We start from the raw sequence: 27,256 nt of genomic DNA on the forward strand, positions 1-27,256 counted from the left end.
CACCCACACTGCTCCCTCTGCCCCTACCAAACCTCAGAGATCCCTCTGCCCCCCAGCTCTGAGAACAGATCTGAGAGGGGAAGGCTGTGCCTGATTCCTAAAGGAGCTCGGCCCACTTTCCTGTTAAAAGCCTCATTGACAGCCCAGGTTGGAAGCATGCAGAGAAAAGAGGGGATGTTTTCCTACTTTTCTCAGGAGATATTTATTTTTTCCCTGCCTTTTGGGCTGCCCACCCCTGACGTAGCACTCCCTACCCCCGTGGCACTGCCAATGCCGTGGACATGAGCAGGAACACATCCATCCATCCATCCATCCATCCATCCATCCATCCATCCATCCATCCATCCATCCATCCATCCCTGGTGGATTTCATGCATTCCTCAAGCCAGGACCTATTTTCTCCCCTCATCTCATCCCCACCCTCCATTCCCATGCCAGAAAAAACAAACCCAGACTGTGGGCAGCGAGAAAGAAAGAAAGAAGGAAAACAGAGGGAAGACCAAATCACCCCCTGATCACCCACAGAGCTCCTCCCTCCTCATCCTCCCTCCAGCCCTGGGCCAAGGGGGGCTCTGGGGGTCCCTGGGGTGGGTCAGTGTTGGGAGAGGAGGGGGTCTGGCCCCTCCAGAGCCCAGCACTGCCACTGGATGGCGGCACAGACCTGTGCTGGCTCCACAACAGGGTGGGCACTGCCCTGTTCCTGGGCAGGAAGGAGGGGCTGTGCCCTGGGACAAGGTGCCTCAGCATGGCAGGTGGTGAGCGGGCACCAGCGTGTCACCTGTCCCTGCATCCAGATCCATTCACCACCAGGATGTCCACCAATCCCACAAATTGGGATCCCCCCTCGCAACACCAAGGGGACAGGGGGAAGTGTGGGAAAAGGAATCCCCTTTTTTTGTGTCCGAGGGGAGAGTGTGAAATTTCTGGAACCCTGAGCGTGCTCGGGGGCCCCATGTGAAAAATCCATTAGGAAGAGTCTGGAGAGAATTAAAGCCCCTGTGAAAAGCAGCCTGGAGAAACAGGAGACAGCGGAGCCGAGGGAGGGGGAACAAGCCAGGCTTTAATGCCAGCATGAAAAGCCTCCCCCCCCTGCCACCCCCCAGCCCTTATAAAAAGAGGGAGTGCTGTATGAATAGGAATTAAAGCAGCAACACTATCTGCCCGTGCCCAGCTCTGCCAGCTGTTGCATTCAGCCCAGCTTCCTGTCCCTGTGCCAGCAGCCAGACCTCGGGGACAGCAGCTGGGAGAGCAGGCAGAGAGACAGGAGCTCACCCCGGGCTCAGCCTGGCACCTGGCCCAGCCCACAGGTTCCCTTTGATCCCTCTGCAAGGCTCCAGGCATCTCCTGCCCTCTTCCTGCAGCAACCCAGGGCTCAACAGTGAGGCCACAAACTTCCCCAAACCTTCCCCATCGCAAGAATGGCTTCAAAAGTAGAGGTTTGAAAGAATCTCATCTTTCTCTTAAAGCTGTTTTTCAATAAAAATGAGGCACATGCAAATCATCACACCTGTCCATCAATCCTTTATCTGCTGCTTTTTTCAACCTGCTGGCCAATTTTAGTGCTGTGTGACAGAAGGAGCTGAAATTCTCCCTATCAGAAAGCTCCTGGAGAAGGCTGGAGTGGGATCCTTGCTAGAGGTGGGAGCCAACCCTCATTAGACATCAGAGAACCCAGAGGGACAGAAGGCTGCTCCCAGGAGCAGGAAGGGCCCAGATCAGAAAAAGGGTATTTTTAGACACCCAGTAATTCTTCTGTGATATGCAGATCCACTGGAAATCAGCTTTCAAAAGCTCTTCTGCTCATCTGCTGGGATATTTTAAAAGACTGCTTCCTGTGGCCATGTTTTTCCTTTAAGCCCCATTACCCTCCTTTTCCCCTCAATCCTAAGGAGCAAGGGAAAAGCCAGCACCAGCCCAAATTCTCCCTGTAGCCACAGACACTGAAGAAAATGTCATTTTCACTGAAGAAAATGTCCAAGAAAATGGACATTTGTCCATTCCATGAGGAATTATCTGCTGGACACGTGTCAGCCCAAGCTCTTCCAGAGGAAGACTCTGGGTTTCCTTTTGCTTTGGAAAACCAAACAAACGTGAACAGCAGCTCCAGGGAGGAACAGGACCTGAATTCCAACGTATTCACGGGGCTCCCCAGTTCCCAGATGGCCTCAGCAAACACAGAAATGACCCTGCAGGGTTTGCTCAGGAGCCAGATTGCTGATGGCAAACTTTCCCTGCCGGAACAGCCCACGCCAAATTATCCCAGGACTTTGCTCGTGTGTTAAGTTATGTACACGAGGCAAGATAATGAGAAAACTCGGGACAAAGCTGCAATTTGAGAAGCCCAGAGCACTGCTGACCTTCTCCCTCCCCCCCTGCACCTCTGCCATGTCCATCTCCAGCTTTCCAAGCTTTCCCCTCCCTCCCAGGGGTTCCTGCAGGGCGGGAGGGGATGGAACAACCACTGGCAGCTAATCCAGCAGTTCAGCAGCTGCCCCCGGCCTTTCAGAGTGTGACAGCTCTCGGGCCAGATGCCAAACGTGTCTTAGGCTTTAATCTCTCTCTCAGGTCACCTATCCCCTGTCAGTCAGGCCCTGCTCCTGTGGGGACAGCTGGCACAGATGCCACCAGACAGGATGCAGAGCCACTCTGCAGGATTAGCATCAGCCAGACCCCCCCTCCCTGGGGCTTGCTCCCCCCAGCCCCACATCCTCCCACCTAAATCTGCCTGCCTTTGGGAGCACCTGCTGCAGGAATTGGCATTGAGGACTTCCCAGAAAGGGCTTTTCCCAGCCAGGGCGGTGTGGCAGCAGCTCCAGAGAGCCCCAGGGCTGTTTGCAGTGACCTTGCTGGGACGAGAGCGCTGCTGGTGTGTAAATAACTCCCTGCTGGGAGCCAAGCAGGGGGGGTCAGCAACCCCTGCCAGCTTTTCCTCCCCCCCAGCCGGTAGCACATCCAAGGCCAGACTGCAGAGCTGCTGGCACAGGCTCTCCCTGCTGCCCCAGCTCTGTGAGTCTCCTCCTAAAGTCTATTGGCCATTTTTTTCCTTTCTCCTTGTGCTTCCTCCGGCTGGAGCCAGTGCACAAATGGGTGAATGTTTCCTGCATGGGGCCAGGGTGTGTCCATGCTCTGCTGTACCCAGAAAAGCCCATGTTCATGAATTCATGGACATTTCCACATGCAAATGCTTTAGTCCTGCCCTGTGCAGGAATTCCCATTTCCCAAAATTCCCATTTTCATCCTGTCCTGTGCACGCAGCTTTGGGAAAACCATTTCCATGGGCAGGCTGAAAATTGGGAGTCTCAGGTGGGAATATCCATGGCCAGGATGAAAATGGGATCACACAGGTGTGTAAGACCATGGGCAGGACAAAATTGGGATCACATAGGTGGGAATGTTCACTAGGGCCACACACATATGAATGTCCACAGGCAGGATGAAAATGGGATCACACAGGTGTGTAAGTCCATGGGTAGGACAAAATGGGATCACACAGGTGTCAATATCCATGGTGTGAATGTCCATTGGGGTCACACACATTTTAATGTCCATGACCAGGATAAAATCAGGATCACACACATGAATATTCATGACCAAGACACAAATGGGTTCATACAGGTGTGAATATCCATGGCCAGGATACACATTAGCATCACACAGGTGAATATCCATGGCTGGGATGCACACTGGGACCACACAGGTGAATATCCATGGCCAGGATGGGATCACACAGGTGAATATCCACAGCCAGGATGCAGATTAGGATCACACAGGTGAATATCCATGGCCAGTTCTCTGTTCAGGACCGCCCCACATGTGCAGTCCATAACCACAGCCTTTTACTCTGTCACCCACTGCCTGTAATAAATAGTTACATGTCACACTACATGGCTTGCCTGCGACTGACAAAGGTCCTGCAAGGCAGGAGAAGCTATTAGGGGAACAGATTGCTGGAATAAAATATTAAATTTTCACTTATCAATCTCTTTAATGCGCCATAACTCTCAGAGAAGCATTCAGCCTTCTCCCTCTGAACAAATTGCCCTCCCCATCAGGGGGCTGGACCAGCCCTGCATTTTCCTCTCTGGGGCCTGGAGGGAAGATTTTGGGTGGCAAAAGGGGGGAGAACAGGGAGACAGAAAGGGGAAAAGCTGCTGCAGGCTTTTCTCTGCATCAGCCTTCTGTGTTGTTTTTTTTTTTCCTCCCAAGGCTGGCTGCTCACTAGATTGAACTCCATTTATTGCATGCAGCTCTTGAAAGAGGTTTCGTGGTCCACTGACAATCCCTAAATTGCCTGCAAGACCCAAACAAATGTACCTGTAATAGCTGAGTGAGGAGGGTGAGCCCTCCCCAGCACCGGCCTAATCGCTCCTCAGGGAGAGCTGGATAAACATATTCATATCCCATGAATTATTAAAGGTTTTTTTTTTTTTTATTATGTGGTGCAGGCCTGGCCTGTGGGGTTGGCTGTTAATCCCTCCTCACAGAGCAGCTGTGGGTGTGCCCTTCATTCCCTCTCATTTAACCTCATCCCCACAGCCAGGACCTTTGGGAACCAGCTGAGATTAGAGGCAGGCAGACACCAACACAACCCCAAAAATCCTGCCAGCCCTGTGCTGGTGGAGCCTGAGAACAATGCTCTTTTCCTTTCCTTTGTGAAAACACCAGGAAAAGAGACAATTCCAAATTCCAGAGGGGAAACCCACAGCCCCTTGTGTCTGGAGGGGCCTGTGCAGGTGAGGTGCAGCCACCTTCAGTGCCATTGGGGTGCTGAGACACATCAGAAACGGGCAGGAAACACAAAGAGAGGGCTGTGCCTCGTGGCCTGACACCCCAAATGATATGGGGTGCCTGGACAGGCAGGATGACAGCAAGAAATGCACACAGAGGCTATGGAGGGAAGGAAAGTGAGAGCCTGTCACTCTCAAAGTCTCTTTCATTCCCTACTCCACCTCCTTCTCTCTATCTGGGGCTGACCTTGGAGGTTTTTAAGCTCTGCTCACTGTTTCAAACGTGCCCCAAGGTTGTGGACACTGTGTGGGATGGATTTCTGCTGCCAAAGGGAGTCAGCTCAGCTTGAACCAGGCACTGCCCCAGGAACACCAAGGTGACCACTCCCCAGCAGCTGATTTTGGCCATGACCTTGCCCTGGTTTTGGGTGCTCGGGTAGGGCTGGGCACAAAGGGCTTTGTTCTCCCAGTGCCTTTCCCTGGCACAAGAAAGCCCCCAGAGAAATGGCTGCACCAGGAGCAGCTCAGCAGGCAGGGATCCAGGACAGGAGGTGTGAATGAAAGACCTGCTCCAGTGATAACGATCATAAACAAATACCGGGTAATTAGCATCTAATTAGCACATCCCATCCATTGACCTCCAAGCACTTGGTTAGAGGAAGCTTAGCCTGGTTTGCCCAAGTCAGAGAGGGGAGCTGAGGTGCCAAACACGGAGTTATTGCTAATTTTAGCTGCCCCAGACTCGGCTCTGTGCTTGCTCAGCATTTACCAGTGGAGAAAGCTGGTGCAGGGACTGGGGTTTCATCACCCTCAGGTCAGACAGCTCCCCAAGGCCTGGGGTGGCAGGAGAGGCTCTGACTGCCTTGGGCTGGACAGAGCAAGAGGTAACAGCCTTGGGAGGCTGTTCTGTGCTCCCCGTGCCTTGGAAGCACCCAGTGCACCTCATTCACCTCACTGCCCATCCTGTCCGGGCTGTTTGCAGCCCAGAGCACGCTGCAGTGTGGCTGTGCCCCAGCTCACTGCTCCAAGAGGCACTTCCAGCCTTCCTGAGTCACTGCCTGATAACTCAAATGGCTCCTTTTGCCCCAGAGGAATGGGATAATTGTCCCTTTCCTTCTCTCAAAGCACCCACAGCCACTTTTCCCCCTCGGTGATGTCTCACAATGTCACTCTGACTTTCAGAAATCAGGTTACTGCCATATGTTATTTCTTCTCTCGAAGCTATTTCCTGACATGACTTTCTCTCCCTGACGCTACCTCATCTTGCCCACATCTTTCCCTCCCTCCTGTGGCCACAGTGCTTTGCAGGCCCTCAGATCCCTTCTGTCTCCTGTGGCATCACAGCATCACTTCCCACTGCCTGCAGCCTGGGATGCTGCTCCTCCCTGGAGCCCAGAGCTCCTCCAGCACCCACAGGGATCCCTGGCAGGTGAGTGAATTCACAGAGCAGCACTGCAAGGAGCTCAAATGAAGAATCATGAGAATTGCCCAACACCAGGAACACCAAACATCATCGTGGACAAGTGGCTCATCCATCTCCTGCCTTTCTGGCAGTCCACATCCTCACCCTGCCCCTCGTTCTGATCAATATCTCCCTGACGTGCCTCTGCTGTTAACATGTACAACAATCTCTCTGAATCCAAAGCAGAAGATGAGGGGGCAACCAACTGAATTGGTGTAGGAAAGAAAGAAGACCACGAGAGGAGAGGAGAGGAGAAAACCCACAGCAAACCAGTGCAACACCAGCACAAAGGCAAGAACTCCACTGCCCCATTTCCCTCAGGAGATTCCCACCCTGAAAGGAGACAGTGGTGACTGAGGAGGTGGAGCTGTGTTACAGACACATTTTGTGAAAAACCTTTTCTTTAGGATTTTTTCTCCTGAGAAGCTGAGAGGCCTCAGGAACACAATGTAAACAATGGTTATCTGCTGCTGTGGAATGCAACAGGTGCATCTGTGATTGGTCTCATGTGGTTCTTTCTAATTAACGACCAATCACAGTCCAGCTGTCTGGACTGTCTGTCTGAGACACAAACTTTTGTTATCATTTCATTCCTTTTCTATTCTTAGCTAGCTTTCTGATGAAATCCTTTCTTCTATTCTTTTAGTATAGTTTTAATATAACAGATATCATAAAATAATAAATCAAGCCCTCTGAAACATGGAGTCAGATCCTCATCTCTTCCCTTGTCCTAAGAACACCACCACAGAACTGCACACACCTTTGTGTCCCTCCCCAGTTTGTTTTTTCCATGCTGCAGAGCAGCCCAGGTGCTCACACCTTTGTGTCCCTCCCCAGTTTGTTTTTTCCATGCTGCAGAGCAGCCCAGGTGCTGTCCTACCTGTGACATTGACCTCCACCAGGCCCGAGCGTGTCCCGATGGCGTTGGTGGCCTCGCAGACGTAGGTGCCAGCCACGCTGTAGGACACGGGCCCTTTGAAGTAGATGGTGTTGTTCTGGATTTCCACACTCCCTGGCAGGGTCCCGTTTGGCCTGGGGGGGACAGAGACAATGGTTGACCCCACAGGTGACACACAGAGGTGACAGCAGCATTCTGGGTCTGTGCTTGCCCTTGGGCAGGTGGGGAAGCTGCAGGTGCTGGCTGGAAAATCCCCATTAATGTAGGTAGGAAAATCCCCATTAATGTAGGCATGAAAGGGACACAACCTGAGCCTGTTTTAAACCCGATTTCCTGCCCATTTAACTCTCCTGATCAGCCAGGGTTAATTTCAAGCATAGCAGTGTTGATTTAGAGCCCTGCTCACGTCGCAAAGTGTGAAACTGGAATAATGCAAAACTAAACCCGGAGATACAGAAAATAAATTGACAAAAGCAGATGAAAAATTAAAAAAAAAAAGCCCCTGTGTGTTAGGAAAAGACACACATGGCCTGGTTATTCTTAATTACTGAAGCAAAGTAAAGTAATTACTCCACTTAGGCAATTAAAAATTACTCAAGTAATTCCTTCCCCTCCTCCCAACCCAAATGTGCACATATTGTCAGCAATTTATAAGAAACAAAAGGGAATAACGGGGGTATAATTAGGATTGTAAAGAAGTGCCTAAATGCATGTATTCTGCATGTCTACATACACACATATGCACAGAAAACAATTTTTCCAGCTGCATCAAGCCAACAATCCCAAAGCTGGTGGAAAAACACTTTAATCATGGTCCTATAGAGCTCTGAACCTACAAAAACAAGAGCACAGGCTGCTCAAAGGGGTGGTGTGGGATTGTTGCCTCCTCTGACTGCTGCTCATCACCACCCAAATGGGAGGAGAGGAAAAGCACTGCTGGGTTTTACACTCCAGGCACAGAAATTGCCTTAAGTGGCATCTCTTCTGCCTTGGGTGCGTTTTTGCCTCTGAGGCTTTCCTGGAAATGTTGTGAGGAACCCAAAGAGCCCCTCAGAGTTTTAAGTCAGACTGGCAGAACCAACAGATGGAGAGAGCTGGGGATGGAGAAGTAGGAAAAAAGGCAAGAAAAACAATCCTCTTCAGACTTTCACTTTGAACAGTTTGATCTGGGAAGTGGAATGAGAGAGAATGTGCTCCTTGCAAAGCCATGTTGAGAGCCTCTCTCCTGATGACAAATGCCAGCTGAAAAGAAGAAAGGATCCATTTGATCTCCCTCTTTTAAAGCTACATGAGTGCTTACAGAGAAGAAAGAGCAGCAGGAGAACCACATCAGGTTGTATCAATTCCCACCTGACTGCCCAGACACCCCTCACTCACTTTTCAAGTCCCTTTAGTGTGCTCAGCCAAAAGCTGGAAACCTGAGGACAAGGAATTGCTGCTGTTTAATGCCAGTCACGTGAGGAGCTGATTCCAGGGGAAGGTTGTTCACACACACACACACACACACACACACACACACACACAAATTTTGTGTTATTTGTGCCTTTTCAAAGCAGGGAAATCCTGGGTTCTTTCCCAGCTCTGCTGCCGAGGCACTTGGTGGCTCTGGGCACGTGAATCACCTTGTCACATCTCAGCTGCCTCACATCACCAGGGCAGAGTATGATCCCAGGGAGGTGAGAAGGGGGAGTTTTCCCTGGATATTGAGGCTGCACTGAGCTGGCAGCCACCCCCACCACAAGCACAGGCTGTACCTTGGGGTGACACCGCTGACTAATGGGACTGGGCCCTAAGTGACCACAGGGTGAGTGAGGTGTCTGCAGAGACTCCTTGTCCCTGCTGGGAGGTGACATTTGCAGCTGGCAGCAGGGCTCTGGGGACACTTACAGCTTCCACTCGTAGGTGTGAGCTGGGGGGTTGGCATCAGACTTGCAGATCAGCTTCACATCCTTGCGGTTCAGGAACCAGTTGCCATCAAAGCCCTCGATGGTGACTTCTGGCTCATCTGCAAGGGTGGGGGGAAAGGGAGGAGAGCAGGGGGGGAAAAGGAGAGAGGAAAGGGGAGGAAATGAGATGGGAAGAGATGAGGGGCGCGGTGGGAAACGGAGAGAGATTAAAAGGAGATGAAAGGATTGTGTGAAAGGGGAGAAAATGAAATAGGTAGAGGTGAGGGGGTAGGAGTGGGAGAAGGAAAGATTTCAAGGAGGAAAAGGTGATGGGACAAGCAATGTGGGAAAGGAAATGGGACAAGATAAAATAGGAAGAGATGAGGCAGGAGTGGAGGAAGGAGAGAAACATGAGGAGGGAAAGATCATGGGAATGCAAAAGAGAGAGAGAAGGGCAGCAAAAGGGACACAGCAGAAGCAGAGGAAGAAGGCAAGAAAAAGAGAAAACCCACAATTATTCCAAAGGATCCTTTCAGTTCTCACTCTCAAAACCACAACCACAGCCCCTCCAGCAGCCCAACCCAAACCCCTCTTTCCCCAGAGCCCAGCCCCGAGCAGAGGGAGCCCTCCCAGCCGTGCCAGGCCCCTTACACTGCACGTTGAGGGTGATGCTGTCGGTGAACCTCTCCAGCTGGTAGTTGACCACGCACATGAGCTGCTGGCGGTGCGCCTCGCGGCTCGGCACCAGCCGGTACCGGCTGATCACCGTGATGGTGCCGTTGCTGTTCCGGATCTCCTGGAACTCCGCCTCCCCCTTCAGCTTCGTGTCCCAGGTGACGGTGCTGGGGGGTTTCCCGTTGGAGGAGGTGCAGGTGGCCACCAAGATCTTCTCTGTCCTGCCAGACTTGGCGATTAGAGGCCTCTTGGTGCCCTCCATCCAGTTGGTGGGCTTGGCTGTAGGGGAGTGCAGAAAGGAGGAGGAGTGTCACAGACATGTTTTATGAAAAATCTTTTCTTTAGGATTTTTCCTCTTGAGAAGCTGAGAAGCTTCAGAAACAAAATGTAAACATTGATTATCCGCTGCTGTGGAATGCAACAGGTGCATCTGTGATTAGCTCATGTTAGTTGTTTCTAATTATTGGCCAATCACAGTCAGCTAGCTCAGACATTCTGTCCGAGACACAAGCTTTTGTCATCATTCTTTCTTTTTCTATTCTTAGCCCGCCTTCTGATGAAACCTTTCCTTCTATTCTTTTAGTATAGTTTTAATATAATATATATGATAAAATAATAAATCAAGCCTTCTGAAACATGGAGTCAGATCCTCGTCTCTTCCCTCATCCTTGGACCCCTGTGAACACGGTCACAGAGGAGGAGGAGAAAAGGGTGCAAAGGGATGGTTAGAAAAGCAATGCTGCTCTGTTTGCTACATCCCCAGAGCCGTCTAACACCACTGAGGCTGTGACAGGGCTTGTGGTGTGTCCAGAGTGTGCAAATTGCCAGCAATAATTCCCATGTAATATTTCCTTTATGCCTATGCACCTTGCACCATCTACCTGCATCATTTATGGGGAAACAATGGTGGAGGTGCCCTAAATGCATGGATATATGGAAAGCCCTTTCCTCCCAGAAGTTTTCATCCCTGTGTTAGAAAGAAACTGAAATTGGAGAGAAAACAGCTCATGTAGACCTTGGGTGGGGTCTGTTCACTCACAGCCCTGAGCTCCAGGGACAAGCTCTGCTTGGGTTTAGGATCAATCTGTTGTTTCTTCTCTCCTGACAGCCCCAGCTCATTAAAACTCACCACTCCCACAGGGCCCTGGTCACTGTTACTGCACCTGCATTAGGAGTGTAGGTGGAGGGAAATGGGGAACTGAGGCCTGGAAAAACAAGAGGTGTGACAGCTCAGCTGTCTGAGAACCACCTGCTTTGTTCTCCCTGCTCTTCACCTCTTCCCAGCCAACATTAAAACATTAAAACCCACCCCAGCTACAATTCACACCCCAAATTCACCCCGAGCTCCCAGGATGTGAATCTCAGCTTCCTCCAGCTCTGTTGGACTGGAGGTTCACCCTGCAGAGCCTTACCCAGCACGGTGAGGTTCAGCTGCCCTTCCCGGTTGCCGGTGGGGAAGGTGGCAAACTCACAGATGTAAACACCCTCATCGTCCAGCTCCAGCCGGGACAGCTGGATGGTGCCATCCTTGAAGGAAGGGTTGCGGAAAGTCACCCTCTCCTTGTAGGGGGACAGGATGGACACGCCCATGGCGGGGTTGTAGATGGCCACATTCTGCTTGGTGCCGTTGGTGGCCTTCTGCCACGTCACCTGCGTGATCTTCACGATGGGCAGCGGGTTGGTGAAGCTGCAGTGCAGCACCACGTCCGTGCCGATGAACCCCGAGACGGAGTCATTGACCAAGACGCTCTGAGCTTGCAGCCCTGCAATGAAATGGCAACTTGTGAGCGTTTGGGGGCTTCCCAGAAGCACTGTGGTTATTAGCATCAGGGTCAGGAACTCCTCTGTTTACTCCACTTGTTTCACAGAATTCACAGAATCACCAGGTTGGATGAGACCTTCAAGATCATCGAGTCCAACCCAGCCCCAACACTCCAACTCAACCCTGGTACCCAGTGCCACATCCAGGCTTTGTTAAACACACCCAGGGATGGTGACTCCAGCACCTCCCTGGGCAGAACATTCCAGAACTTTATCATTCTTTCTGTAAAAAACTTTTTCCTGATATCCAAACTAAATTTCCCTTGGCACGGCTTGAGGCTGTGTCCTCTGGCTCTGCCTGGAGAAAGAGCCCAACCCCAGCTGAGCACAGCCACCTTTCAGGAGATGTAGAGAGTGATAAGGTCACTCCTGAGTCTCGTTTTCTCCAGGCTAAACAACTCCAGCTCCCTCAGTAGTTCCTCACAGGGCTTGTGTTTCTTATTGACATGGCTGATACAAGAGCAATTTGTGGCTGCAGGCACCTTCTGCATCCACCTGCAGCCTCATTCTTGGTCATAAACACCTTCCTCTCACTATGACCAGCCCAGCTCATCATCATCACCCAAAGGCACAGGGCTGGATCGATAACACCTTCCTCCCACTGTGACCAGCCCAGCTCATCATCATCACCCAAAGGCACAAGGCTGGATCAATAACACCTTCCTCCCTTTTGTCTTCAGCTCGGGGTGACACTGAGTCAGTTGTGGTAAATATGCAGGGCATGTGTGTCTGCAGGCATGTGAAAGCCCTGATGTTTATCAGCACAGCACATCCCAACATATGCTAAGACACACTCAGACATCCATTTAATCCCATTGGAGCTGCAGCAGTAATTAAAGGAGCTGCAAAGACTCAGCCCTCATTTCAGGGCAGCAATAATTCCCATATGAGAACAATGTTAAAGCACTGCCTCTGCACCTTGCATGGTCTCCCTGTATCATCCAGATCATTTCTGTGGCCTTTTTATAACCCCAGAAGTGGCTGAATTTAGGAACCTTCCACCCTGATTCTGTGGAAGGTGCTGGTGAGAAGTGGGAGCTGCAGTCCATGACAGCTCTTCTGTCTCATTTGATTCCTCCCCTGCCAGATGGAGAAAAGCATCTCCCACCAGACTGACCCTGAAATTCATCTTTGTTGCCACTGTGTCTTTTCCTAATCTGTGTATTTAGAGATAATGCTCTGGTAATTATACAGCCAGTATTTGTATGATAAATACAAGAGGGAGGCAAGGTGGGAAGAACGAGAAAAGCGGGTTTTGCTCCCAGCTTCTGGGAGAATCTGCAATTGGATGGATTCTGGGAGCTGGGCAGGAAAGGAAAGAAAGGGATAATAAAAAAAAAAAAAAGAAAGATAGAGAACTCTTTCATGTTCTGCACAGAGAGTGAGGAACATGAAAGAGTAATGGAACAGAGAGAGGGGCTGGGGAAAGAAAAATGCAGAGCAAGAGAAACAAGACAGCACCTCCTAACAGAAATGTCACCCTGCTCTGTTCTTCCAGGGATGAATGGCTCCCTGTCCAAGGCTAAAATAAACTCCTCAGTGTTGGTCCCCGTGGCAGATGTGCCCTGGGACCTCTCCAAGAGTCTCCTTCCTGCAGTTTCACAGACACACACACGAGTGCAGGCAGACAAAACTCTTCTCCACCCACACTCCACATTGCCCCCTCACTCCCTGCCTGCTGTTCCCAGCCTTACCCTAATCCCCAGTTCTCATCCACGCCTCGTCTCTCTCCCTTCTCCTTCCTGTGACCCTGAGGACAAGCCCCAACAACCCAGCCTGGCCACGAGACGCCACCACTGACCACAGCCATCAGCAGTTCCGACCGAAACTCAGCCTCCAGAGCTTTGTGTGGACTTGCCCCCTGCTCCCCGAGCCAAGCCCCACACCCCAGCACTGCAGCTGGGTGCTCAGGAATGTTCTCCAGAGCTTCTTGCAGCCACAGCAAAGCGCTGGTGCCCTCAAGTGCCTGCGCACACAAAGCCACCGTGTCCTCTGGGGCTGGCAGGGTGCACCCTTCCCTTCCCCTCCCAGCACAGCCAGGGCCAGCTTCCACAAAGTTTTGCTTCCACAAAGCAGAAGGTAGGATGTCCCCACTCTGAGGAATCCTTCTCCAGAGGGGAAATATGGTCCCCACTCATCTGGACCATGTTTCCCCTCTGGAGAAGGATATCTCAGCAGCAGGACGCAGTGCAGGACATTTCTACCACCAGCACCCACAACATCCTCCCTGATGAAACAAGGGCACAGGCTGGGTTTAGACAAGGCCACACTGGGATCTGAGGGAAGAACGGGTGCACAGGGGAGGGGGAGATGTCTCCACCATGCTGTGCAGCATATGCTGCTCCTTCCACCCCGGAGGTGAGCATTGCCCACACCCGCCAAGGTGAGGAACAGCTTTGCCAAGCAGTCTGGCTTGGAAGGCTCCAGAGCCTCCCAGAGCGTGTGGGAGCTTGCTGGGGAGCACTTCAATCACGTAGCCAGGGCCTTGGGAACGGCCCGGCCCGGGTGGGTGTGCTCAGCACTCCCTCAGCTCCCAGGGCCGGGGGAGCGCGGAGTCATCAGTGCCGCTTCCACCGAGGCCTGGTGCCCCCAGCGGGGCCTGCCTGGGGCTGGGGCGCTGCCACAGCTGGCTCTGCTCCCCACAGGAGCTGGCTCTGCTCCCCACAAGCTCCCTGACCCCCCACGGGGCCTGGTGGGGCCCTTTGAACCGGAGTTTCCACACCCCAACAAAGCGGCCCAGGGCAGGAAGTCACGGCTCAGCGTCTCCTCTGGTGCCCGGGAGCTGCAGAGGAGCCAAACTGCACACAGGAGAGGGTGGGAGGCAACCAGATTCTCCTCAGGGTCACATCTGCAGGGCTGGCAGTCCCTCATGGCATGAGCACTGCCAGGGTGAATGTCGCAGACATCTTTAACGGAAAATCCTTTCCTTAGGATTTTTCCTCCTGAGAAGCTGGGAGGCCTCAGGAACAAAATTTAAACATTGATTATCTGCTGCTGTGGAATGCAACAGGTGCATCTGTGATTAGCCCATGTTGGTTATTTCTAATTAATGGCAAATCACAGCCCAGCTGGCTCAGACAGAGAGCCGAGCCACAAACCTTTGTTATCATTCTTTCCTATTCTATTCTTAGCCAGCCTTCTGATGAAACCTTTTCTTCTATTCTTTTAGTATAGTTTTAATGTAATATATATAATAAAATAATAAATCAAGCCTTCTGAAACATGGAGTCAGATCCTCATCTCTTCCCTCATTCCAAGAACCCCTGTGAACACCACCACAGCTGAAGGCCTCCACTGATGTGCCTCTCAAATGGAGATAAAGTCATTCAACCCACAGGGAATGTGATGGATGGCACAGGGGAGGTCAGTCCAGTCCCTCACTCCATCCATCATTACTGTGCCCTTCCTTTTCGCTGTGATTTCCCTGCAAATTAATGAACTGACCCTTTTAAAAATCAAGTTATTTATCTTGACCTTGAGCAGCAGCAACAATTCCCAGTTCTACCCTCCCCCTGCCATGGGACCCATGCATCAAAATAAGCTGGGTTTGTACATAAACTGGAGAAAAAGTGGATTTTGGAGATGATAAACCTGATCCTGAGCTCACAATGGTCCTGCAGAAGCCTTCAGTGCCCAGGTGTGAAGAGCCAGATTTCTGGCCAGGGAAAAAGCTGGTGCCAATTGAGTGAGGACAGCTTGCCAACAGCCAAATGCTGCCAAAGCTGGGATTCAGGCCCTTACACGCAGCAGCCTTGACAAAAACACATTCCAAACTTTCTCAGGGCTCCAGGGGAAAAGGGAAAACAAAAAAATAACACCCGGCAGAACAAAATAACAAAACAAAACAAACAAAAAAACACCCTGAAAAACCCCAAACACAGCGCGGAAATCGCGCTTCCTTTCCAGGTGACTGAACAACTCTTTTGCAAGACAGGAAAAACTCTCTCTGTTCCACTCACCCAAGCCTTAAATCAGGAAAACAACGCACCCATTCTGCTCCAGGAGCACCCACACCTCAATGCAGCAATGAGGAAGGGGAACAGATGGGGGAAAAGGGTTTGGGAGGTTGCTGGATCAGCTTCCCATCCTAAATCAGAAGCCAGAGGGCAAACCTGGCTGCTGCCACGCTCTGGAGAGTGCTCGTTTGAGTACTTGTTTGCAAGGTGACTGAGCTGGGCTGGCGGGCCTTCCCTCACCCCGTTACACACTCAATAATTCATCAGGGCAAATGCATAGATAATTGATGGCAATGAGCACGCACGGCCGGCAGAGGAGGAGAAAATAAAATCACTAATCAGCCTCTGGAGAGATTTGAACATATTCAGCTGGATGTGTGTGTGTGTGAAGTGCTGGGATTGGCTGCGTTTCTCCTTTCGCTGAACGATCCGTGCACTTGGTAGGGCAGGGAGAAAGCTGGGGATGAATCCTGCCATTTTCACAGCCCAGATCTCCCAGTGCCCACCAATCCATGCTGACACCTCCCAGGGGCAGCCAGCACCCGAGCAAGGATTAGCTGGATGGGTTGCAGCTTGCCCACTTGCATTTTATTCATTAGTTTTGTGGTGTTATTTTTTTTGTCGCGGACCAAAAAGGGCCCAGCCGTGTGCCAAAGACATGTTGGTGCCAAGACCTCATTAGTGCAGACCTCGGAGATCCTACTCCTCCACCTTGGCCTCTGAAGTGGTTTGTGTTGATGCCTTTCCCCACGATCCCAAGCCCAGATATTCACCGAGGCCTCGGGGGCTCCATGAACAGCTCGGGGTGCCCTGAGGCACACGGGCTGGGAAGGGAGGGCTGCACTCCCTGTCAGGGACACAGCAGAAGTGGCAGGTGGTGGCTCTTGGAGCTGGAAACCCTCTCTCTAAAAGCCCAGGAGGTGCTGTCCCACACTTGCAAATCAGGTTCTTGCTCCCCCATACAGAAAGCTCTGGAAATGATCTCCAGGCTCTGGGTGAGCTCTGTCACAACCTCACTCAATGCCTCTTTGTTAAGAGCCATGTGAACTGCACTCTGCTTTGCACAACCTTGCCTCTGCTGAGCCTCTCACCGATTTCTCTCCCTCCTGTTCCCTGATACTCATCTACCCCCCAGGGCACTGAAACAGCCCTTGGCAGGGTGTGATGAGCCACCCTTTGGTGTGGCAATATCATGACTGATGCAGATGTCACAAAGCTCCTGATTCTTAGTCACAGCAGCTGGGATCTTACAGAAGGGCAAATCAATGCATCACACTTCAACCTGCACAAAGTCCCACAAAAGGACCTGATTTTGGGACAGCACCGTGGTCATGGCAGTGATGTCCCACCCGTGGTCCTGTATCTCTCACAGACAGTGCAAATTTTTCACGAAGGAAAAGTGGGATGGAACAGGAGCCTAAAACTTTCCCCTCCATGACACTTTCTCTCCTGGTGTTTCTGAACTCATCTTTCTGGAGGAAAACAAAGTCTGAAATGCAACTTGTGTGGGACAGAGCCTCCAGCAGCCCAGAAGAACATCCCAGTGTGCCAGGCAGGGTGGGAAACACGGGAAAAAAGATCCTAAATCCCAGCAGGGGAATTTCAGGTGGCAAGAAGCAAAGGTGTGATGTGGCACTTGGCCAGGAGGTTGGGGTTAGTAGCTCTGCTCTTGCCAGGGAGCCTTTGCATTGATTGCCAGGCATTTAAATCAGGATTCTGCTGCTCTTCCAGGAGCACAGGGCCTCCAGTTGCAATGAAGGAGTGGGCTCCAGTGAGTCAGTGGGCTCCAGTGAGTCATCCCAGGCCCTTCCTATGGCAGCAGACTTTCACTGGAGGTCTCTCTGCATTCCACTGATTCACCCCTGCAGAGCCTGAGCACCACAGGGACTGTAAAACTTGAGTTTCCAACACAAGGGGAGGGGGAGCCTTAGAAGGAAGATGAGAGAGATGTGGCAAGATTATAGCTCCAGGTGACATGGCTGCACATGAAAGGCCTGAGATAACACTGGGATGGGGTGGGGGCACCCCAAGAGAGAAACTGCACGCCCAGGCATCCCTTCCCCCTTCCCAGTGGGAGCTGGGAGAGATTTATGGGAGCTGTCGGGAAATGGCAGCGCTGTACAATGGCCTGCCTGGCCCTCAGCCAAATAAATCCCTCTCAAACCAGAAAGGACTGGGCTGGCCTTTGGCTTGCAAATGAGAAACATGGGGTCCTCTCATCGAGGTCACTGGTTCAGACCCAGATCCAGCCCAGGGCAGAGATGATTTTATCCCAGGAGCAGTCAATGGCTTGTATCGAGCGAGGTCTCCAGCCAGGCCATCACTGGCTGCCTTTGGGATAAAGCCTTCCTCTTCCTGGGCAGGATTTCCTCTCTGGATAAATGGAGCACAAAGCAGCCTCAGGAGCCCCTGGAATGAAAGCTCTTCCCCAAAGGGCCTCATCCATCCATGCTCCACTTATAATCTGGTCACTGAGCCACTGCTGGGATTCACACACAGGCCCCAAGCAAGAGCAAGGCCATACTTGTCCCAGTGCCCCTCATAGAAAGAGGAAAGAAAAGCAGAGACCAGGGTGGGATGGGCCACAGATTGAAGACATGGGGATGACCACCAGACCAGACTAGACCATGAGTTTTTCAACTTTGCAAACATCCCCAGCACAAAGCAGCCTCAGGAGCCCCTTGAATGAAAGCTCTTCCCCAAAGGGCCTCATCCATCGATGCTCCACTTATTTATTCCCTGTTACACTTTGGGAAATCTGGTCACTGAGCCACTGCTGGGATTCACACACAGGCCCCATGCAAGAGCAAGGCCATGCTTGTCCCAGTGCTCCTCGTAGAAAGAGGTGGAAGAAAAGCAGAGGCCAGGGTGGGATGGGCCATAGATGGAAGAGACAGGGATGACCACCAGGCTAGACCATGAGTTTTTCAACTTTACAAACATCCCCAGCTGCATCCAGACAGGAAAAGGGCTCCAAAGCAGGGGATTGGGGTGGGAACAGCAGCCTGCCTCTGCTCCCAGCTCTCCCTCCCTGCCGTTCCTTCCCTGCCTTTCTCACAGCTGCTTTGCTTCACCCCCCAAGTCACGGGGAGGGGAACATGCCCCATGGCAAAAGCAGGGAGGCTGGCAGAGCAGGGCTCCTGCAGAAAGAGCTGACACAGCACTGGGAAAGGCCTTCCTGCAATAAAGCTCCCAAAGCCCGTGCTCAGCAACAAAGCACAAAGGCTCCGTCCGCGCCGCGCAGCGCCCGGCCCGCCCCAGCGCGCCCGGCTCGTCCAGCTGCCAGCTCCCACACACCTGAGCACACACACACAGCCTGTGTGCCCCACTGCTGCCCACTTGGCTCATTTCCCCTCTCCTGTGGGCTGGATGTGGCTCCAGCTCCTTCCTCAGCTCTTTTCCTGCTCTGTGCCCTTGCTCACACCTGTCCAGCGCATGGTTTCACAACTCCAATCCCTTTGTCCTGCAATTCCTTCCCCACTGCCTGTGTCCAGGATTGCCTCACCAGCTGGTCAATGCTTGTACTTTTCTTTGATTTGCCCTCCTTCCTCCTCCTTCCCCTCTCCTTGTGGGCTGGATGTGGCTCCAGCTCCTTCCTCAGCTCTTTTCCTGCTCTGTGCTCTTTCTCACACCTGTCCAGGCACAGTTTCACAACTCCAATCCCTTTGTCCTGCAATTTCCACACCATATCTCCTTCCTTCCCCACTGCCCGTGTCCAGGATTGCCTCACCAGCTGGTCAATGCTTGTGCCTTCCTTTGATTTGCCCTCTTTCCATTGTACCATTAAAAATCTTCCCACCCCTCTTGTATCTCCACAACCACACCCCAGCCCACTCACTCGCCCCTCCTCATCCACTATTCCACCAGTGGACATGTCCAGGATGAAATTCTGCACAAGGAAAGGCAGACAGCTGGCCAGGCAAAGACAAAGAACCAAAAATCCAGGACTATTCTCTCTGGAATCATCTCGCTGCCTGCCAGCAAGGAAAAAAACCAAGGTCTTTTTGCTTACCAATTCTAACCTGTAAGCAAAAGAACGAGGACCACAAGCAGAGCCAATGCTTATTTGGTGGTTGGGTGGGGAAGAAAAGCTGGAAAATCAAGTGTGGAGGAAGGGAAAGAAGCTGGAGCTTTGAGAAGAGGGAAACTAATTAAGCTGAGACTGTCCTGAGACCTTATCTTGATGGGCTGAGTCTCCAAATGCACACGAGTGTTTTCTCTGCTCTGCCTCTTTCTTGGACTTCCTTGTTGCCTTGGATATTGCTCAAGGAGCTCTGGTCCAGTGCTAAATCTCCTCAAGCTCTCCAGGTGCTAAGGAGGAGAGATTTAATGAGGAGCTGTGAAGAGGGGATCAAGATAGTAACCCATGGAGAGCCTCATTTCCGAAAGGAGGGAACTTGAGACTGAAGAGATTCAATAAAAACAAAAATAAACTCGATGGCACAGAAAAAGGAGAGAACATCAGATCCTTCCTCCCCTCGCTGGTCTGTGGAGCTGGAGCAGGAAACGGGGGAGCTCTCAGGGCTGGAGCAGGGAGTGACTCACTCGCCTCCACAATGGGAACGGGACAAAGCCGAAACTCTGCTGACTCAGGCGTGACTTCAGCGCCAGGGTTAATAACTGGCAGCCTCCCCTGGCTGCCCCAGCAGCCAATTCCCTCTGTCCCCACTCAAACCAAGCCTCTTTCATCAGCAGAGATGCCCGGTCACAGGAAATTATCAAAGATCCAAACGCTGGCCTTGCGTCCAAAACGCGGTGAAAAACGCACCCCTGCCAAAGCCCGCTGGTGCTCGCCAGCCCTGTAATTTTCATGGAGAAGATCAAAACTCTTGACTTTCCTATAGCTGAAATGTGTGTTTAACAGTCACAGCTTTCTGCCTGTGGTTTTGCTTTCCTCCCATTATCTCTCAGGATATAACATATTGCTGATATCTCACTATCTCCCGAAGTTAAAAAGAAATGTTTCCTCCTCTTGCAAGCAGGAATGCCACGCTCTGTTCTTCTGTAATTTGTTTCGAAAGACAGAAACAAGCAAGTTTTTTTGTAACCAGGAGAATGTGATATATGCTCTGGTGGCTGACAAGTCGGGGAAAGCTTTGAAAACAAGACAAATGCAAACATGGCACCAACAGATGCAATGGACAGACACCCTTCGCTGGCTCCCTGCCTGAGATTTCTCTTTTAATGTGTTTTTATCTTGCCCTAGAGATATCTCTGCAGGGAAGTGGGAAAGGCTCAGACCTCCCAACTTTCTCTGGGTTGTTTAAAGATTCCAGCCCGTGAACAACAGCCCAGAAAGAACAGGGAGTGCAAATAACCCCAAATTCAGTGCTCTGCTTGATTTCCAGCCTGCTGCTGCTCAGCTTCCTTATCATCAAGCCCCTGTGTAAGAAATTCCTACAAATTTCATTTCTTGCTGGGTTTATGGTCTCCACAAAGCAGAGGCAGACACAGCTCCAGCCCTACCTGGGCCCCATCTGCAGGAATCACTCTGCATATTTATGGAAAAAAGCTTTGCATCTTCAAAAGGCTTTTCAAACAGCAACTAATTAATCCTCCAACATCCTGAGAGGCAGGAAAGCCTTATTACCCCTGCTTTCAGGGGTGGGGAAATCAGAGGTGCTGAATGACAAAGAGATGTGCCCAAGGCCACCCAGGCAAGCAGCGGCAACCTCAGGTTGGAGGTGGGGATGTGCAGAGGATGGTGGCAATTCCCACCTGAGGAAGCAGGGATGGAGGCATTTGTGGGGAGCCCCACAGCCCCACCCACCCCTCATGCAAATGGCAGAGTCACCCTCATTTCCATGGCTGAGGAAACCGGGGGAGATGAAGTGGAAAATCCATTTAACAGGCAGAGCGTGGAAACCTAAACATTGGCCAGGTAAGAGCTCCACTAAAGGTTCCCAAATTATGGCTCAAGATTTTATCAACCAAGAGCAAACTGCTTGCAACCAAATCTCTGAGATTTTGTGCTAAGGACACGCCAGAAATCAGGAGAGACTGGGGGTGAGTGTGCCATTCACCCTCTGAGCAAAGCCAGTGCCACATTTCTGAAATATCCCACAAGCTGAAAAACAATGGGTCAGATTAGATTTTAGGAAGAAATTCTCTACTGTGAGGGACTGGCACAGGTTTCCCAGAGAAGCTGTGGCTGCCCCATCCCTGGAAGTGCCCAGGGATGGAGCTTTGAACACCCTGGGATGCTGAGAAGTGTCCCTGCCCATGGCAGGGGGTGAAATGGGATCAACTTTGAGGTCCTTTAAACCCAAACCATTCTGTGACCCCGGTGCTGGGTGGAGATGCAGCTCTGCCATCCATTAATGTCCCAACCTCCAACCAGGCTGTCTGAGGAATGATTGCTGGGCTTAGAGGGGCCTGCAAGGGCCAGGACTGTAAACAAGGGACAAGACCACCCATTAAAGGAGGGCTGAGCATGGGGAGGGGGAGGTAAGCAGGGAGGGAGGGTCAGAGACAGCAGGGAGACCTCCCAGCACGGGTCACGCTCCCTGCCCCATCCTCTGCACTGCCTGGGCTTTGCTTTCCTGGGACACCAACCAGGTACAGCCCCCCTGCCCTGCCCAGAAAGGTGAGGGCTGTCAGCAAGGGCTCAGGGAGGCCAGGGAAGAGGGCAAGGCAGGAGGAGCAGGGAATTCTGCAGAAAAGAAAAAGATTATTTGTCCTGCAGAGAGTTCACAAACTCCCATTTCCCTTTGGACACCTCTCAATGCTCCTTCTGCTGAGTTAACTGGGAACTTAGACTCAAAAGTTTTATCTCAGTGATTGTAACACAACGAGGGACACGGGTGAACTTCCAGGAAGGGAAATTAAAGATTTCTCCATGCCTGATTATCCCATTCTCCAGCAAGGTGGCTTTGTGCTTCCAGGTAGCCCCAGGGAGGAGCTGGGCTGTGCCACAACACCCAGGGGAATCTGATGACAAATGTCCCTGAGGGGGTGGAGTGACACCAGTGCTGAGTGCCTCAGTGCCCAGGGACAAAGGTGTCCCTTCAAACACAACCTCCAGCACTTCTGGGGGCCTCTCCCAGGGTGCTCCACTTTAATTCCGAGCAGGAAGGTTGGGATCCCCACAGCTCTCAATCCCTGTGGCAGGCTGGAATCACAGATTTGCCCTAAAACTGTTCCCCAAGTCCTGATCCATGAGAGACAAGGCAGGACCAAAAGCAATCAGCTCCTCATGGAGATCCATGCACAGGGATCTGATCCATGCACAGGGAGAGGGATGGAGAAGCCAAGAACCAACTCCCCATCCCAGCCTGGTGCTGGAGAAACCAGACCTGAATTCTCAGGGTTAAACAGCTCAGTTGGCCTTAACTGACAGATTTTCTTGCCTTTCATGGTGATTTCATTGCCTTTTGTTCAACTACATCAGTACCAAGCTCCCTGTTTTCCTCCCAGGGAGCAACAAGCCACGTGCAGAGGGATGTGGAAGCCAGATGGATTTTCCTGTGCCACTGGGGAGAGCTCCAGGGAGTCATCCTGCTCTTCCAGAGACCAGGAGGTCAACTGCTCTCAGGGGACTCCTGTGTGCTTTGTCTCAGCTCAAACTGGAGGCTGCCACAAAAATGGAAAGCATGCTATGAAAAAATAACCAGAGCTGGTGGAACATTTTCCAGCACAGCATATTTTTCTGATGGAAAGTGTCACTTAGTCCAAGCCAAAACCATCTAATGGAACGTGCTGATTTTGGCAAAATTCTATTTTTGAAAAAATAAATAAATAAAGCCCTCTTGATAACTTTGAAATGGTTTTTCCTTGTGGACTCTCATTTCTTTGAAATGGCATTATGGTAAAACACTGAGCAGGAGTGCAGCCAGGATGGTGGGATGCTTTGCTTGCCATGGAATGGGGGCATTTTGGATGAAGCCAGGCCAAAGTTTTCTTTGGAAATTTCCCTTCTGGGGAAGTTTTTAAATGACAGCCACAAAGCAGAAGGAGCCCTCCCTCTGAAACTGCCAGCATCCCCCCTCTGCCAGCCCATCCTGCCTTAGTCATCCCCAGAGCTGACCTTTCCAGCAGCTCTCACCCCCAAACTCAAATCACCTCCCTGTGCCTCTCCCCACCTTCCCTCCCCACAGCCCCTGATCCATCTGGGTTCATCCTCTCCTGCCCCTCATCCCACCCTGTCCCCGGAGTTTTCTGGGGGTTTGGGCCAGCCCTGCGAGCTGTGTGGGACCCCCAGCCCCTCTGGAGCCCCTCTCCCTCTGGGTTCTGTCTGCTCCTCCTTGCTGACAGACGGATTTGCTCCCACCCTGCACCTGCCTGCTGTGCCCACCTCCTCCTCCTCCACAAGTCTGTGCTTGTGCCTTTCCACTCTCTAACAACTCCAGGGGAGGCTGGTTGAGAGAACTCCTGTTCCCTTCAGATTTGGGGGCAAAAAAGAGGGGGAGAGAGAGAGAGAGAACACAAACCAGGCTATTACATTTTTTTAGCAGACATGACAATATGGACACAGCTCCTCCAGAACATTGTGCATATTTTAAGACAAACTTTACCCCAAAAATGTCAGCCAGCTCTCCTGGTGGGAGGAAGAATGAAGGCATGGAAGGGTTCTCCAGGTTTCCAGCAGAACTTTTAGCTTGGAAAAAGCTGGAAACTCCTGAGCACCTTCCCCAGCACAGCATGCTGCTTCCCTGCTGCCTCCCAAGGACTGGAGCAAGGATAGTGCTCCAAAATACCCAATTTCCCATGGGAGAAGCTCTGTCCTCCATCAGGGGAGTGCTCAGGGTGGGGAAAATGGCTCTGGAGACAAACCAGTGGAAGAAGGAGCAGGGAGGCCTGGAGGGGAGATTGCCCAGAGAGGATGTGGACTCTCCATCCCTGGAAATATCCAAGGAGAGGATGGATAGGACTCAGAGGAAGCTGTCCCTGCCCATGGCAGAGTGTGAAATTAATGTTTTTTAAGGTCCTTTCCAACCCAAAACATGCTGGGACTCCATGCCCTGACTTCCCATGCCAGGACCATCACCCAGCCAAGGAGGAACTGTGCAGGAGGAATCCCAAAGAGGGAAACAAGAACTCCTCCTCAGAAGGATGGGACCAGCCTGGCTGTGGCTCCTTTGGTACTCAACCACCTCTGGACCTGAGGTGGCTCCCAGGCTGCAGTGTCACTCGTTTGTCACCCCTGCTTGAGCTGAGTTCTGCTCAGAGCCACCTTTACTTGTTGCTCAGGGAGCAGAGTGGCAGAGAGAACACAGCTGGAAGCTTGGCTAACTGAAGAGATGGATGGGAGGATATAAATAGCTAATGGCAAGAGGAAAGAGGACAAAAAGTCCCATTTCCAATTTGGTAAAAAAACTGACCAGAATAGTAGTGGAGGAAGACTTCCAGAAATAAACATGTGGGTATTAAATGAATGGAAAATGAATTAAAGGAGAAGACAGGGAAAAGAGACTAAAAGGAGACTCTGAACCTATTTGAACAGTAATTGTCCCATCTTGGGGAAAGAGTTTATGGAAAAAGCTTTTCTTTTGTCACCTGGGTGCCACAAACCCTTACTGGAGGTACCTTCAGAGTGACAAGAGGCAGTGGAGAAGGAAGATAAGCATGCAGATAAACGCCATTAACCCCTGTCAGTGAAGGGCTCAGAGAGTTCAAAGGCTCCATCTGCACTGAAGGGTGGAGGTCACTGGGGCTGTGTCAGTAAAAACTGAGAGGAGGCAGTTGAATAAACCAGAAGTTTCTTGCAGGCTTGGGAGCCTCTGTTTGTGATGCTGTCACAACACCAGGGCTGTGACAGTCACAGGGAGCTGAGCAGATCAAGAAAGGGAGAGGAGATCATTCCAAGTGTGCCAAGGTGGGTTCTGCCGCTGAGGCCATCCCTGACCCACAGGGATGCAGCAAACAGAGGATGAGGAGGATGAGGAGGATGTGCCCCAAAGGGAAGGGAAGAGCCTTCCTTGAGGGGAGGGAGAGATCCCATCAGAGAGAAACAACAGCCCTGAAAAGGACAATAACAGCTCTCAGCTCTGCTCAGGGCGAGCTGAGAGGATCCCCACAGCTGTTCCCAGCCCTGGGGCTGTCCAGCTCCACTAACACCCAGCCAAGGATGGGGACACTTTGCTGTGGATGTCCCCAAGCGAAGCACTCAGACAGGGAAGCCACACAAAGCCCAAGAGGAAGAGGAAGTTTACAGCTGTCCTCAGAAAAGTCAGCGTGGCCTTTCCTCTCAGAGCCTCCCCATCCCCTGGGAAAGCACAGCAGCTCATCTGCAAGTCTGCACAGAGCCCTCTGGGAGCTGCAACCTCGGGCCTGACAACTCTGTGGCAAAGTGTGAATCCAAAGTAATTGCACTGTTTGCTCTGGGAATACTCCAGGTACACTTGGCATAACAGAGGAACACTCAGAATTCTCTCCTTGCAGGATCTACAAACCCCCTCTTTCTTTACATCCCCAGGATTTTCTCTTCTCCCTTCTTTCTTTCCATTGCAGCGATTTTAGAATTTCAGAACATTTTTTTTCCAGTTTCTGCCTTCACTCTGTGCCTGTGTAATGAAATCTTTTTATCCTCCAAAGCTGCCTTGCAGAGAGGGGGATCTCTGGAGCAGAAACCGAGGGCAGGGTCCCTTGGGCATGGAGAAAACGATCTGCAGGCAGCTGCTGGGACTGCAGGGTTGAGCCGTTTTAATTACCTGCAAGCAGAGCACCAGCCAAGGAATGGCCAGTGTGCAAAGCAAGCCCTGGATGTCTCACCAGGCTCCTGCAGATCCTCTGTTAGATTAAATTCTTTGGTGAGAGCTGCTCTGCAGTTTTATGGCAATGGGGATGATCCCCTACACCCCTGTCTGGGCTGGGGCAGCTCCCAGAGCTGAGCAAATGCAAATCTCCCACCTGGGTGACACCAAAGAACTCCAGCAGGGTTTGAAGCTGTTGCTTTTCAGTTCTTAAACCAGCAGGGAGACAGATCCCTGCTCTCTATCATCTCCCCGTGGTCTCCTCATATCCCTTCATCTTCCTCAGATGCCCACAGCAAACCCAAGGGAAGGAAAATGGTGTTTGGGTGTGTGTCTGTGTGGGCAGAGGGAAGGGAAGGAGCAGATCTTTCCCAGGGCACTCAGATGGGAGTCAGGGCTGAGCAGCCGCTCTACCCAGGCAGGGATGGACATTTGGGGCACCCTGGATTTGTTATTAGGTTATGGCAGGGCTCCTTCCCAGCAGGAATGGCAAACTGTGCTGTCAGAAACTCCTGCATGTGCCCAACTCCTCTCTGCCTCCTTCCCAAGCTCTCCCCAAGTAGGGATGGACATTTGGGGCACCCTGGCTTTGTGTGAAATCCTCTGAGGCTATGGCAGGGGTCCTTCAAGCAGGAATGTGGCAAACTGTGCTGTCAGAAACCCCCTCTGCCTCCTTCCCAAGCTCTCCCCAAGCAGGGATGGACATTTGGGGCACCCTGGATTTGTTAAGAGGCAGGGCTCCTTCAAGCAGGAATGGCAAATTGTGCTGTCAGAAACTCCTCCCTGCCTCCTTCCCAAACTCTCCACAGGCAATTCTATCCCTCCCAGCTGGCAGTGGCTGTGCTGCACAGACCCCCTTGGCTCCATCCCCTCTCCCCCGTGCCTGCAGGTGCTGGGGAAGGCTCAGCTGAGGCTCCCACGGGGCTCAGGGTCCCCATCCCTCCCGTTTCCCTGGCCCTGCTGCATGGGAAGCCGCACCCTGACCTCTTCCAGCTCCGACTTGCTTTCCCAAATTGGGCTGGTTTGGGGCAGGACGTGCCTGGACCTGCCACCTCCTCCCCAAGCCTTTGAAGGCAGCCACGTAGGCAGCTGCACCCACAGACTTTGGTGTGGAAAAGCCACAAATCCCCTGAGTCACCT

General features: G+C 51.8%; 1 protein-coding gene across 7 annotated transcripts in view; it reads right to left on the minus strand.

Moving 5' to 3' along the window:
• Positions 1-27,256, minus strand: part of NECTIN1 (nectin cell adhesion molecule 1) — a 99,764-nt gene that overhangs the window by 39,105 nt on the left and 33,403 nt on the right. For 6 of the 7 annotated variants that reach the window (XR_012577060.1, XM_074527775.1, XM_074527776.1 and 3 more), the window contains exons 2-5: positions 11,061-11,411; positions 9,625-9,927; positions 8,975-9,092; positions 7,070-7,221 (exon numbers count right to left, since the gene is read on the minus strand). Coding sequence is in view for 6 of the 7 variants with exons in the window: in XM_074527775.1 (XP_074383876.1) it covers positions 7,070-7,221; positions 8,975-9,092; positions 9,625-9,927; positions 11,061-11,411 (924 nt within the window). In the remaining variant the exon portion in view is untranslated. Of the gene's footprint in view, positions 1-6,879; positions 6,950-7,008; positions 7,222-8,974; positions 9,093-9,624; positions 9,928-11,060; positions 11,412-27,256 lie in introns of those variants that run through there. The other variant, XM_074527780.1, reaches the window with a different exon arrangement.

The sequence above is a fragment of the Zonotrichia albicollis genome, chromosome 27, assembly GCF_047830755.1.
Source record: "Zonotrichia albicollis isolate bZonAlb1 chromosome 27, bZonAlb1.hap1, whole genome shotgun sequence".
Taxonomy (NCBI): domain Eukaryota; kingdom Metazoa; phylum Chordata; class Aves; order Passeriformes; family Passerellidae; genus Zonotrichia; species Zonotrichia albicollis.